Below are 13,934 nucleotides of genomic sequence, written 5' to 3'. Positions count from 1 at the left end.
TCCCCACATCTAGTGGCATTTCAGATAAATCAGAAAGTGCTGTGCTCCGTGGCAGGAATTATAACAACTCTTTTGCCATTACAAAGGATCAGTAGCACTGCATTAATAGCACAGAAGATTCTCTCCCTATATCATTTGCAGGTGCTTGTAAAACACAACAGAATTGCAAGAGATGCCAGAAGAGACTAACCATATCAAAAACACATCCACAAAGACAGATCATCTAGAAACTTTATCATGCAACAAATCTAACAGAATCTACTAATGTGTTGTTCCCCATAGAGGAGTCCTAGTGATTGCTTAGGAACTAAATTATAGAAGGTCTAACCAAAGGTGTTGCAAAACCCATAGATTAAATACGGAGTGAGATCTTTCTGCTCTTTAAAACAAATAAAAAGGTATACAATTCTGTTGAACTGATAAACAAGGATATAATTATCTTCTGAGTGGTAAGCATTGTTGCAAATATTACGTAGAAAAGGTATTATTGTATTTAGCAAAGTTTCTGTATAATACAAAATAAGCACCCCTTTTTGCCAGCCTCTGGTGTTTCATCACTCAGGAGCCCTTTGCAACTATCACTTCTGGCATATTCTTCCTGGTGTCTGCTCCATCTGCCCTATCCTACTGCTATGTAATGCATCTTAAATTAGCTAGCTCTCTTCCTATGCACACTAGGTCAGCTGCAGTGAAATATGTCAAGTAAGAAAATAAAACAAATGTGTGTCTTCCACACAATAATGTCTGTAATGACTATGCCTCATCATGGGATTGGTACAACTCTAGTCTATGGGCTTGGGCTGTTTTTTTCTAGAGATAATGAGACCAGAGGAGCAAACAGAAGATCACTAGTTCTGCCTCTGAGTCTTTATGCATGCTGAGTATCCACCAAAATCACACCTGGTATTTTGCACACAAAGACAACACAGTTGAACCTGGTAACAAATAAAACATTGGGTGCTATGTTGCCTCTACCCAACTAATAAAATTTCATAGCTTTACATACATTCTACTTAAAACCAGCTCCAAGTGCTGTCAACCAAAACCTTTCCTTGCCTGGTTTCACCCTGAATGAAATAGTAATACCTGACAGCATCTACTTTTTTCTCTTGTAGATGTAGGTGAACTGTGAAGACCTTGTAAGATATTAATATATGTAATTTAGGTTCTGAGCTTTAAAAAGAAAAGAAAAAGAAAAAAAAAGAAAAAAAAGAAGCGGGGTAAAAAGATACTAACACTGTGCATAGTTCAAGATATGAGAAAATCCACCCTGGAATTAATTTATTGCTTTACCACCCTTCTGGTGCATGTATTTCAATAAAACATACTCTTCCTGTTACGAGCTTGATTTTTAGCCATGGCATGGACCCAATACTGCATATACAAGTCACTGGGAACTACACACACTTTACACCTCTTGTTTGCAAAACAATATATAAACTGCATTGAATCAAAGAAGTGTCACCTGTGAAACTTTAAAGTGTTTTTATTTCTAGCACAGGCTCATCACTGAGGAATTCAATTACCTTGTGCCCAGAGCTAAAATCCTTATAAAATTTTAGAAATCATTGGGTTACAGCACAAAGAATTCATTGCAAAACAACACAGTTCCTTGCAATTTCCAAGACAAATTAAAATATTAAACAGAACGGATTTCCACTGCGGGATTGCTAGTTCATTGAAGAACTTTATTGAATCATTCTTGACTTCCAATCAGCTATTCTTGATTCCTATTTAAAGAAGATTTTTAGAAAAGCAAGATGTGCATGTTTTGTTATCATAGCTGGGATAATCAAATATTATCACTCCAAACAAAGGGCAGAGGAGTACTCGTAAATTCTGGAATTAAGGTTCAGGGCAAATGATAACAAACTGCTACCCTATCATCTGTGGCTGCAGTCTGTGGGTAGATACTTAACTATACCTATATGACATTTATGCCAGCACAATATCAGAGCCCCTCTTTGCATTGCTAAGCTGGGGGAAGAGCTACTCCCTCTCACAGTGAAGAGACAAGACTGGAGAGGGAAAAATGAACCAGCCAGTTACTCCAACTGCAAAGTTTTATAGCATACAGAGTACCAAGGAGTCAGACATACAAAACCATGGAACTACCCTATGTGCCACATTACGAGCCTATGTGCCACAGAAATGCTGTTGGGGAGCAAGCTACCCTTCTTGCAAGCATGTGGGATAGCCAAGCTATAATCAAAACCACCTTCTTTAAAAAGCACAGACAGACCCTCTTTACTGTGGTGACAATCTCCATCTGCCATCTGCAATGCACAGCTGAGTAGTCCATAATTGTCTCCAGCAGATAGCAAAGGTAGGCATTTGTTATCATAGTTAAAGTGATCTTTCCTTTCCCTTCAAGGATCCTTACATTTGGCACCTGCCTGTGCTCCTGGTGAGTTCTGCCTGCCCGCAGATCCAAGCTACAGCTCCTCCATATGCAGCACTGCAAAGCATTTTACACACAGCGGTATTCCCTGCAAGTGCCAAGGAGCAGTGGTGTTGCCAAAGCAGGAGGCACTTTGCACAAAGCATGTTTATTAGCTGTGACAGAGCACAGCATTTGCAAAGAGCAAAGGAAGAAGACAGCTGCTGCAGCTCCCCTAATTACCTTTCCCCAGACATCAACAGTAATTTACAATTTGGATGATGTTGCTGGAACTAAGTATGATCTAGATCCACACACAAGCTCTCCTCCTCACTTTTATAGGCCATGTGTAATACGAGAATTACAACTACTCAAACTGTTTATATGAGTTAGGTTATCTCCTGTAAGGGTTTGTTGGGGTTTTTTTGCACATTCTCCTTCTTCTACCAGAAAATACAGAATTTGCTCTAGACAGTAATCAGATAATCACATCTTGTCACAACCACAAGCCAGCCTGGCTTGCTATTAGAAACTCTAATCTATCACATCAAAACAAAGAACATTTGAGATGCTGTCATGGTTTAGTGAAAATTATGCTTCTTAACACAAGTAAAAAATAAAAATACAAAAAATCAATATATATGACAGGTAGAACACTAGCCTCACATATACCCAAATTAAATTCTAAGTTACTGCACTACAACAGCATTTTGAAATATTTACTGTGTTCAGCTCCTGCTGTTTTGCTGTTAACCAAAATTTAAAAGTATGCACAGGAAGTCTGACAAATTAAGACATCATCAGCAATTAAGATTAATTGCACAAAGAGGATAAAACATTTCAAACAGTTGCACCCTTGAAAGATCAAAAGCTTTTGTCCTCCGGCAGTAGCTCTGAACTGCTTTATTGACAAGAGACAGCATTTAAAAAACCACAAATACAACACAAAACTTAAAACACATGCAGACACTTGAAACTGCAAAGACTCAGTAGGTATTCTAAGCCCAATAGTATACCTGGGTAAAGATGCAGTAAAGAGAAATCAGATATAACGAATTACACAGAAAAGCTTTAAACTTAGGATGAGTATCCACACTATGTCTGTACTTGCAAGCACTGGCAATAAAGATGGTGTCAAATTAGAGACCCACTGATCTATGGATCCAGTAGTTTGCTGATGCTTTGTATAATAAAATAAGCATGAATCTCCAGCTTCTACAATAATGTAGACCCATGCAAGTCAAACACCTACTCAGTGTAGTGTCCTGCTCCCCTTAGTAGATGAGCAGCATGCATTTTTTGGCTGTATTGCTACAAAATCACGTGATTCTTCTCAACTCAAGCAGAGTTAAATGAGAGGATGAGACTTACCCATGTTCCTCTGGACTCTCCGCCGATAAGATTTCACTGCTGCTTTCATCAATGGGAAGGACACGAGCAATATACTCTCCATTCTGCTGGTAAAACTTATAAACAGCCACCTGAACTACGCATTGGTCACTGCTGCTTCTCAGCCAAGGGCTCAGGATGATGGGGGTTGGCCTCTCTGATGTATTGAGAAACAGAAATGAACCTAAAACAGATGAGGCAACAAGAAAGCTTTAAGAACAAAACAAAACAAACAAAAAACCAAAAATCTTCACAAAGTGCAGATCAATACTTGCAATTTTTATGCCACAGCTCACTCTGCAGCCCTTCTGTACCCCATCAAAGATTATCTTTGCCAACTAGTCTGCAAAGTTTGCCCATTTTGTATTAAACCCATTAAGATCTTCCTGAGCAACATTTCAACTCACCTTTGGACGGTCCAGAACAAAGACTACATTTAGATTTAACTCCCAGAAGAAAAGGCATAAAACGGAAAAAGCCACAAATATTAAGGGCAGAGAAGAAAACCAAACAGTAACAATAAAACTCAGTCAACCAAGAGACTTCCAAAGTTAAGCCCAGGCGGGTCATTAAGGACCTTTAAGTTTAGATTCTTGATTTCATGTACCTATTCTTCCTGGACTTAATCCCCATCTCTGTAACCTCTCAGGTGTGGTGCAGATACAAACATTATGGCCTTGGTTCAGTGGGATCCTGTTTTGACAGCTCAGAGAGATAGATATAGATACATATATATATAAAAAAAATTATATAAATTCTTTTAGTAATACTTTGTATCTATTTCTCTCACCCAAATAAAGAACACAAATTCAATAGCTGTACTTTTGCTCTTCTATAAACAGAAGAGCGCAACATTTTAAAGTCATTAGAGTCAGGATAAAGGCCTGACAATTTTATTTCTTCAGCAATTCATTCTAATGTATTAATTTTATATGCAGCTAATCCACATTAAACATTTCATTATTATCCAGTACATTGACTCCCCTGGCCTAATTCTATTTCAATACAATCTGAGGCTTATCCAGTGGGACAGAGGTAATGCATTTTCTTCACACTGTTGCTCATTTCAGGTAAGTCAAATTACTCCCTTTTGGCAGCTGACCAATTTAACAATTTGTCCACAGAGCAAGCACACTGGGGTGGGTAGTTGGTAAATGAAAGGTGCAGTTAGGTAAATGAAAGGGTACAACCCTTGAAGCAAAAAAAATTATGATGTTCCACAGATTTTAGCAAGACTGGTCAGATAATCAAGATGAGATTTCATTTCCTGGAGCATCCATTAATAAAGCCTGCCTGTTAAAACATGCAGATCTGATCATCGAATAGTTTGGGTTGGAAGGACCCTTTAAAGGTCATCTAGTCCAACCCCCCTGCAATGAGCAGGGACACCTTCAACTAGTTCAGGTTGCTCAGAGCCCTGTCCAACCTGTCCTGGAATGTTTCCAGGGATGGGGCATCTACCACCTTTCTGGGCAACCTGTGCCAGTGTTTCACCACCCTCAACGTGAGAAATTTTTTCCTTATATCTAGTCTAAATCTGCCCTCTTTTGGTTTAAAACCACTACCCCTTGCCCTATTGCAACAGGACCTGCTAAAAAGTCTGTCCCCATCTTTCTTAGAAGCCCCCTTTAAGTACTGGAAGGCTGAAATAAGATCTACCCGGAGCCTTCTCTTCTCCAGGCTGAACAACCCTAACTCTCTCAGCCTGTCCTCACAGGAGAGGTGTTCCATCCCTCTGATCATTTTTGTGGCCCTCCTCTGCAACCGCTCCAACAGGTCTGTGTCTTTCCCGTGCTGAGGGTTCCAGAGCTGGACGCAGTACTCCAGGTGGGGTCTCACCACAGCCTCTCTCACTGCAGTAGACGGGCAGAATCTGATGAACAGTTTAATTTAATAGAAACTAAGGCTCAACAGGGCTGCAATTTAAACCTCTTTTTAAGCGTACATGAATTTTAGCAGGAGCAGCAAGCTTGTTTTTGAAAATAGCGAAGTTGCATCTTCAGATTCAGATCTTCCACATCACTGACCATGGCTCAGCTGAGAGCCAGGGTGTCTAAGAAATCCTACAGAGGGACCACGGATGGATCCTTCTCAATTTCACCTTGATGCCTAAGCTGTGGACCACAAGGTGCAAACCAGCCACTCTGAGCTCCTGTGGTAGCTCAACCTCATCCTAAAATGGATCTGGCATGAATTGTCCTTTGGTGGTTCCCATTTCCATCCACTGAACTGAGGGTCAAGAACTCAGATTTGAATATTTCACTGTCAGATGCCGGTTTAGAACACGGGAATTGCACTTGTGCTCACAGATGTCCCCTTTGAAAAAGTGTGATTTGGCAATTCATCTCAGGTCACACACAGGGTAATAATGGAAGGGCTAAAAATGAAACTTGGATTCCTGTCAACCACCACGTTTCTCTCCCATACACACATTTATCATAAGCATCATTTTTGACATACTTGTCAAAAACAGTGCTCTTGACATTAGCATCATGTTGATGACATATCTAAAACTAGAAAACATTTGTACTGAAAGAAACACGCAGACATACATAAGGTACAGCTTGCTCAGATGTCAAGGTTTGTAAACAGAGAGGAATGAAATGTAGTCACAACATTTTTTTTTAATAATGAGATTCCATTATGTGAAATAATAGCTTTTAATCCAGATACTAATGGAATGGTTTGATGAGTTTAAAGAAACGCTGTTACATTGTCACAGTTATACATACACAGTATTTTTGCTGGTCAGTAAAATAAAAACAAAAACCCAGCCACATGTATCATCCTTCCCTCTCTCTCCCTTTTGTTGCAAACAAGAGAGAATTAGAGCACTAAATCTTGTGGTTTTAATTGTACCATCCCCATAAGAACACTGAAATCTGTGACATGTAAAGGAGCAAAGAGATTTCTGCTGGTGGCAGAAAGACACTAAGTGTTGCAATAATTGCTGATGGTAACTTGCCAGGTGCAAGAGCCATTTGCTCATCGTACTGCCTTGCAACAGGGAGTCAGATTTTTAAAATAACAAACAAAGGCAGCTCTCCTTCCTTCTTTTCTTGCAGTGGTTCTAAATAAAGAGAGCTTCCCAGGATAGTCTCTCTTATGTCCTGACTTGGGCACAGGTTTGAAACATCAGTGAAGTCTAGTAGTAGACAAGGCTAGCTGCTACAGCAGATTTGTGAGATAGTCACTAAACTCCTTTGTTTTGGCTTTCATATTTCTACTCTATTTACAGGGCTCACACTTTGCAATTGTGGATTATTACTCATCACATGGCCAGTTCTAAATACTAAATTATACTGTTGAGAGGAATACAATTTTGCCATGGTGGGGGCTATCCCGGCACACTCTCACAAAGCATGAGGAGGAACAGCCCCACACTACACTACTGTGAAGCGGTGCCTAGAAAATCACTCTGAAGTACATGGCATAATAGCTTATTATGCTACGTTAGCCTCACCACCAGTGCACAGACTTGTCAGAAATGTCCTCCTAGTGCATACTTTGGGGAAGATCACTTACCTGGGCAAATACTAGAGCTATAACAGACTATCTTTTTTTTTTTTTTTAATTTTAAAAATTTTACTTTAGAAAAGGAAATAATACACATATCTCTGTTCTTGCTTTTGAAAGGCCAACAATCTCATGGGCGACTTCCCTGTCTGCTGCGGTGTTCTCTTTTTGCTCTTAGTGTTCTTCTAGTCCATAAGTGGTACAGAAAGAACTATCAGAGCTGCATTTGGCTCTGGCGCATTTGGAATCTGGAACCTATTCCAAAGTTGAAATGAGGGATACTTGCTATGAAACCACACAGAAAGTGCAGAGGCTTTGTTACACAGCAGAATTTGAAGATTCGTGTGTACACACTCTGAGTTGTATCTGCTTATTACAGAGCAGACTGGTGAGTTCCTATAGTAACCAGGCCTGACACCTATAGTGTACATTAAGATCACAAAAACGCTTTTCTACATAAGCGATAGACTTGAAACACCAATTCACATAAACCCAATTTCATTAATTTGCATAATGAAATTCAAAGCATACACAACATACCTGTCTGTCAAACCAATGAAAGACCTCAAAGGAACTAAGGGGTGTTCCTCCAAGAGTGTGATACAGCTGATAGCCCACCTGAAGTGCCTCTAAACCAGTGCACTCAGCATGGGCAACACACAGGAGGAGCTGGAAGCCACCGTGCTGTTAGAAAGCTACAACCTGGTTGCCATTACTGAAACTTGGTTGGATGAATGGAGTGACTGGAGTGTGGCTATCAATGGCTATAGGCTGTTCAGATGGGACCAGTGAGGAAGAAAGGGCAGAGGCATTGCCTTCTACATCAAGAAATGGATCAAATGTGAAGAGCTGTCTCTCATGAATAGCCACGAGCAGGTTGAAAGCTTACAGGTAAGAACCAAAGACCGAGACAACAGAGGGAACCTCACGGTTGTTGTCTACCACAGGCTGCCCACTCAAGGGCAGTCTGTTGATGAAGCCTTCTCACTACAGCTACAGGAGGCATCGTGCTCACGGGGGCCTTCAACCACCCTGAGACCTGCTGGAAAAGTAGCACAGTGAGCTGTAGACAATCCAGGAGACTCGTGGAGTGCATGGAGGATGATTCTTAAGCCAAGTAATAGACAGCCCTACCACAGGGGATGCGATACTGGACCTATTGGTCACCAACACAAGTGAGCTAACTGGCAACAGTTTGGACAGATTGGAGGCAGCCTGGGCTGCAGTGATCATGCACTGGTAGAGTTCGCAGTCCTGAGGAATATGGGACAGGCGAAGAATAAAGTCAGGACCCTGCATTTTAGGAAAGCAAACTTCCAGCTCTTTAAGGAGTTAGGCAATAGGGCCATCTGGGAAAGTGCCCTCAGGGACAAGGAAGCAGAACAGAGCTGGCATATCTTTAAGGACATTTTCCACAGAGCACAACAGCTCTCAATCCCCAGGTGTAAGAAATCAGGAAAGGAAGGCAAGAGGCCAACATGGATGAGTCAAGACCTGCTGGTCAAACTAAAAGGCAAGAAGGAAATGCACAGGCAGTGGAAGCAGGGACAGCAGAAAAGGAAGATGAAAGAAAGTGTACCGCCCCTGATGAGCAAGACTGGCAGACTTGCAATAACGGACGAAGAGAAGGCTGAGGTACTCAATGACTTCTTTGCCTCAGTCTTCACTGACAATCTCTCTTCCCATACCTCTCAAAGGGGATGGACTGCAAGATGGGGACTGGAGGAGCAAAGTCCCTCCCACTGTAAGAGAAGACCAGGTTCGAGACCACCTGAAGAAGCTGAACATGCACAAGTCTATGGGACCTGATGAGATGCATCCCAGAGTCTTGAGTGAACTGGCTGACATAGTTGCCAGGCCACCCTCCATGATATCTGAAAAGTCATGGCAGTCAGGTGAAGTCCCTGGAGACTGGAAAAAGGGCAACATTATACCAATTTTTTAAAATGGTAGCAAGGAGGACCCTGGGAACTACCGACCTGTCAGACTCACCTCTGTACCTGGGAAGATCATGGAACAGAACCTCCTAGAAGCTATGCTAAGGCTTATGGAGAACAGGGAGGTGATTTGAGACAGTCAGCATTGCTTCACCAAAGGCAACTCCTCACTGACCAACCTAGTGGCCTTCTGTGATGGAGTTACCACAGCAGTGGACAAGGGAAAAGCTACAGATGTCGTCTATCTGGACTTCTGTAAGGCCTTTGAGATGGTCCGCTACAACAACTTTCTCTCTAAATTGGATAGGTATGGATTTGATGGGTGGACTGTTGAGTAGATGAGGAATTGCTTGGACGGGTCACATCCAGAAGGTAGTGGTCAACAGCTCGAGGTCCAGATGGAAATCAGTGATGAGCGGTGTCCCTCAGGGGTCTGTACTGGCACCAGTACTGTTTAGTATCTTCATCAATGCCATAGACAGTGGGATCGAGTGCACCTTCAGCAAGTTTGCAGATGACACCAAGCTGAGTGGTACAGACAACACACCTGAGGGACAGAATGCCATCCAGAGGGACCTGGACAAGCTCAGGGAATGGGCCTGTGTGAACCTCCTGAGGTTCAACAAGGCCAAGTGTGGGGTCCTGCACCTGGGCCAGGGTAACCCTCAGTATCAATACATGCTGGGGGATGAAGGGAATGAGAGCAGCCCTGCTGAGAAGGACTTGGGGGTACTGGTGGATGAAAAGCCAGACATGAGCTGGCAATGTGCACTTGCAGCCCAGAAGGCCAACCATATCCTGGGCTGCATGAAAAGCAGCGTGGCCAGCAGGTCGAGGGAGGGGATTCTGCTCCTCTATGCTGCGCTGGTGAGACCCCACCTGGAGTCCTGCATCCAGCTCTGGGAGCCCTCAGCATGGGAAAGACACAGACCTGTTGGAGCGGTTGCAGAGGAGGGCCACAAAAATGTTCAGAGGGATGGAACACCTCTCCTGTGAGGACAGGCTGAGAGAGTTGGCGTTGTTCAGCCTGGAGAAGAGAAGGCTCCGGGGAGATCTTATTTCAGCCTTCCAGTATTAAGTACTTCTAAGGGGGCTTCTAAGAAAGATGGGGACAGACTTTTTAGCAGGTCCTGTTGCAATAGGGCAAGGGGTAGTGGTTTTAAAACAAAAGAGGGTAGATTTAGACTAGATATAAGGAAGAAATTTCTCACGTTGAGGGTGGTGAAACACTGGCACAGGTTGCCCAGAGAGGTGGTAGATGCTCCATCCCTAGAGACATTCCAGGACAGGTTGGACAGGGCTCTGAGCAACCTGAACTAGTTGAAGGTGTCATGCTCATTGCAGGGGGGTTGGGCTAGATGCCCTTTAAAGGTCCCTTCCAACAAAACTATTCTATGATTCTGTGATCTGTCAGTCAACTGCATACATACACATACACAAAGACAACAACCTGCTGACAGAGGCCCAAATCCTCTTTCATTAAAGTTGACAGGACTTACACTACTGAAATCAGTGATATCAAACCCCACAAATGAATAATTAATGTGTCTGAAGGGGAAAATGACAGATTTTGAAGACAAGTCCTCATACTTCTCCCTTCCCTCAAAGTCACAATCTCTCACTCATTGTTTCATGCGACGGCCTCTGACAGGGTCAATATGAGCATCATTTCCAGGATCAGATTAGAGACGGCTACTTAGAGTTAAAAGACCACATGGAGATCGATTCCCTGTCCACACGAGGGACAAAAGAATATACTGTTTCATACCAATGGACTTTTTGGACAAAATCAGAAGCTACATGTTCACTTCTATTCCTCCTCAGTGGGAGGGAATCTATGTGTCACACTCTGTCTGAGATCACTGCGTAGACCCATAAGACTCTAGGGTTCCAGCTATAATTTCCTTGCACTTATTTTCTCCTATTAGTTTGCAGCTCTAATAAGGTTCTTGGGATCCTCCCAGGTGAATAGCTAGAAAAAGCACTGTAGCTTCAAACAAACTTCTGCTGCTATTTAGATATCAAGGGATATAAGCTGAGATGAAAGGCCCCTTCACCATACATGCTGCCAGTGTCATGTTCTACTGCTCAGGACTCTGAGGGGTCTATTCGCTTTTCAGAAAGATGTTCACCAATGAGTCATTTCAGGAGTCTTCCCCTACAGGTTTTAAATTGTACTCAGGTGGCACAGCTCAATGCTATTAAAGAGATGCAGTTAAAATAATCACATTGTAACTAGATATACAGCCACAGACCCAGGCACTTAGCACTTCCTGGGTCCTGAGCTCATTCATCATCATCACACAGAACCATGTGGTTGCAGTGCGAACAGCATTCAGTCTTTTACATCCAATATATCTGTGTTTGCATTTTGTGACTGAAACTTATGAGCGGATATTGCTCTGTAGTCTTTCAAAAACTGGAAGTCTACATTGCAAATACATTGTTTTCCACATTCCCCCTAAACACTCACAAACTCAGAGAAACCTACCAAGAGTACCCAGTTTCTCATCATATTTTTCCCCACATTTTTAATACCTGCAGTCACAATGCAGTGGTTTTCCTGATCCTCATGTGTTATGTCTGATGACACCTCTGGCAACTTGCTGTCACTTCAGACAAACACACATGAAAAGATATTTATGCTTAAGCACAGGGAATTACTGCAGTTAACGTAAAAGGAATATTAAATGACAAATTAATATATCCTGCATGAAAAAATTGCTGTTGATCCTTTGGAAGCCTGTTTACAACATTTTAACATTCATGTCACAAAAAGGGAAGGATGGCTTATCAGCTTAGTAGGAAGATGTTTTTGAGATGATGAAGACAGCTTCAGGTTGCACTGTTCAGAACTATGAGGTAAGAGAGAGATTTGTAAAGAAGAAAACTGATGGTAATGTACTATGCATGTAAAGATACACTATGAATAAAGCACCTGTCCAAAGAAGCTTTCAAATGAAGGGTTAGAGACTGGTAAGACTCAAAACCACACCAGAAGTGAAGAGCATTCCTGCAATCTTTGGCTCAATATCCTTGTCTGATACAGATGCATAAAACGTCTGGAACTCATGCCAGTGAGAACACTGAGGCAATCCTGAGATGTTCAAAAGACAGAGCCATCACTTGGCCCTAGGAACTGGGCAAGCTTAGTATCCCATTTCTAGGCCCTTTAAAGGCTGGTCATCTGATAACTACCCAATAGCTTTGAATGTTATTGGGTAGTTATTGAATGCTGCCCTAAATCTTTCCTAGTTAGTCTCAGGGTAAATGCAGTAAAGACCCAGGTCAGGTTCTTCTGCTAAACAACCTCAAGATGCTCAGCAAGGTCAGTGCACCCCACTGCATCCTTTGCCTTTTCTGAGGCAGCAGTCTAGGAAAGATGGCTGCAGCCCAAAAAGATGACAGCCTAAGAAGTTACAGTGGAAAATAAGGTTCTCCAGGAAAGGGGTTTGCTGCAGAAAATGGCAACCAGCTCTTTAGGGCAAACAGAGGCAACTCCTCGACTTGCACCCGAGGTCTAGGATTTCCGGCATGAAATGTTCTTGTATACCTGATATCATGCAATCAAATGAGATCCTAAAGACATGACATCAAAAAGGGCACTGGGACATATAAATCAGTTACAAAAGTGGCATGCATTAGAAATTTGAAAATAATATTTAGTAACACACCCAAGCCAATAATACACACAGAGCAGACATCCAGATACCTGGTACAAATTAAAGTGTCCCCATGCAAATTCAAGCAGATTTCTTCCCTAATAACCAAAGACCATAGTTTTGTTATTTTAACTTACTTTCTTGAAAAGCAAGGCTTAAAACACAGCTAGGCTGACTTAATCTGATCACAGTTATAAAGCAGCAATTTAACAATCCTTTGCAAAACTGATAGATTGTTATTCTGAACATAAACTCCTATCTTCCTACTAAAAGGATTTTATTACCTTTCACGTACAAGTTCAATACTCTACCAGATTAAATTAGAGCTGTAAAAACTATTAACAGTCAATGTCTGTTGTGGACTGTACAGGAGAAAAAAAATTAAATCTAGTTTTATGGTCTTTGGAGATGCTGACTGGAGAGAACATTTCCACTAGTATCACAAAACATTCCACAGAGCTGATCTTTGGATTCTTCATTTTACACTCAACTTCCAAATTAACTATTCAGGCAAAACTCTCATAGCAGGAGCTCAGTAGTTGGTAAAAGGCCATGGAAGAACTGGGCACTACCTCAGTGACAACATTAAGAAAAGATACTGCTATACATTTTCTAGGCTTATTTATACGGATTTTCTAGTTGCCTCATCAAGGCTCTGAAACATGCTGAACACTAAGAATGTGAATAGTCTCCAGTGCTGAGTGTAATGTGACTGCATAAGCACCAGAAGATTTGCAACATGCTATACTTGCATCTGACTTAAAATTCATGAAGGTAACAGCCTTTTAATTATTAGAAAATTTGGAGCTGAACAATTCTTAACAATCTAATTACAGTAATTGGATGATATCTTCCCTCTTTTGAAGTCCATCAGAGTTCTTGCTATTAGCTTAAATAGAACCAGGATTTCACTTCTAGTATCTAGCAGGTATATGAGCACGTTTCTCTAGATGCAAGAGCACTTCAGACACGCTAATGAATTCATGTGGGCATGTGATACTTTACACAAATGGACAAGTTGAGGCAGACATTAAACAACTGCAAACAGCA

The 13,934-nt window shown here is 41.8% G+C and overlaps 1 protein-coding gene across 1 annotated transcript in view; it reads right to left on the bottom strand.

Moving 5' to 3' along the window:
• ALK (ALK receptor tyrosine kinase) overlaps positions 1 to 13,934 on the bottom strand; it is a gene marked incomplete at its 3' end in the record, with an annotated part of 246,977 nt that overhangs the window by 170,999 nt on the left and 62,044 nt on the right. Inside the window, exon 3 of the mRNA XM_081998640.1 lies at positions 3,752 to 3,953. Within this exon, the coding sequence (XP_081854766.1) occupies positions 3,752 to 3,953 (202 nt within the window). The remainder of the gene's footprint in view (positions 1 to 3,751; positions 3,954 to 13,934) is intronic.

Source organism: Phaethon aethereus, assembly GCF_964289735.1.
Source record: "Phaethon aethereus genome assembly, chromosome: 3".
Classification (NCBI taxonomy): domain Eukaryota; kingdom Metazoa; phylum Chordata; class Aves; order Phaethontiformes; family Phaethontidae; genus Phaethon; species Phaethon aethereus.
Note: the sequence above shows the minus strand (reverse complement) of the source record. Positions and strands in the feature narration are given on the sequence as shown.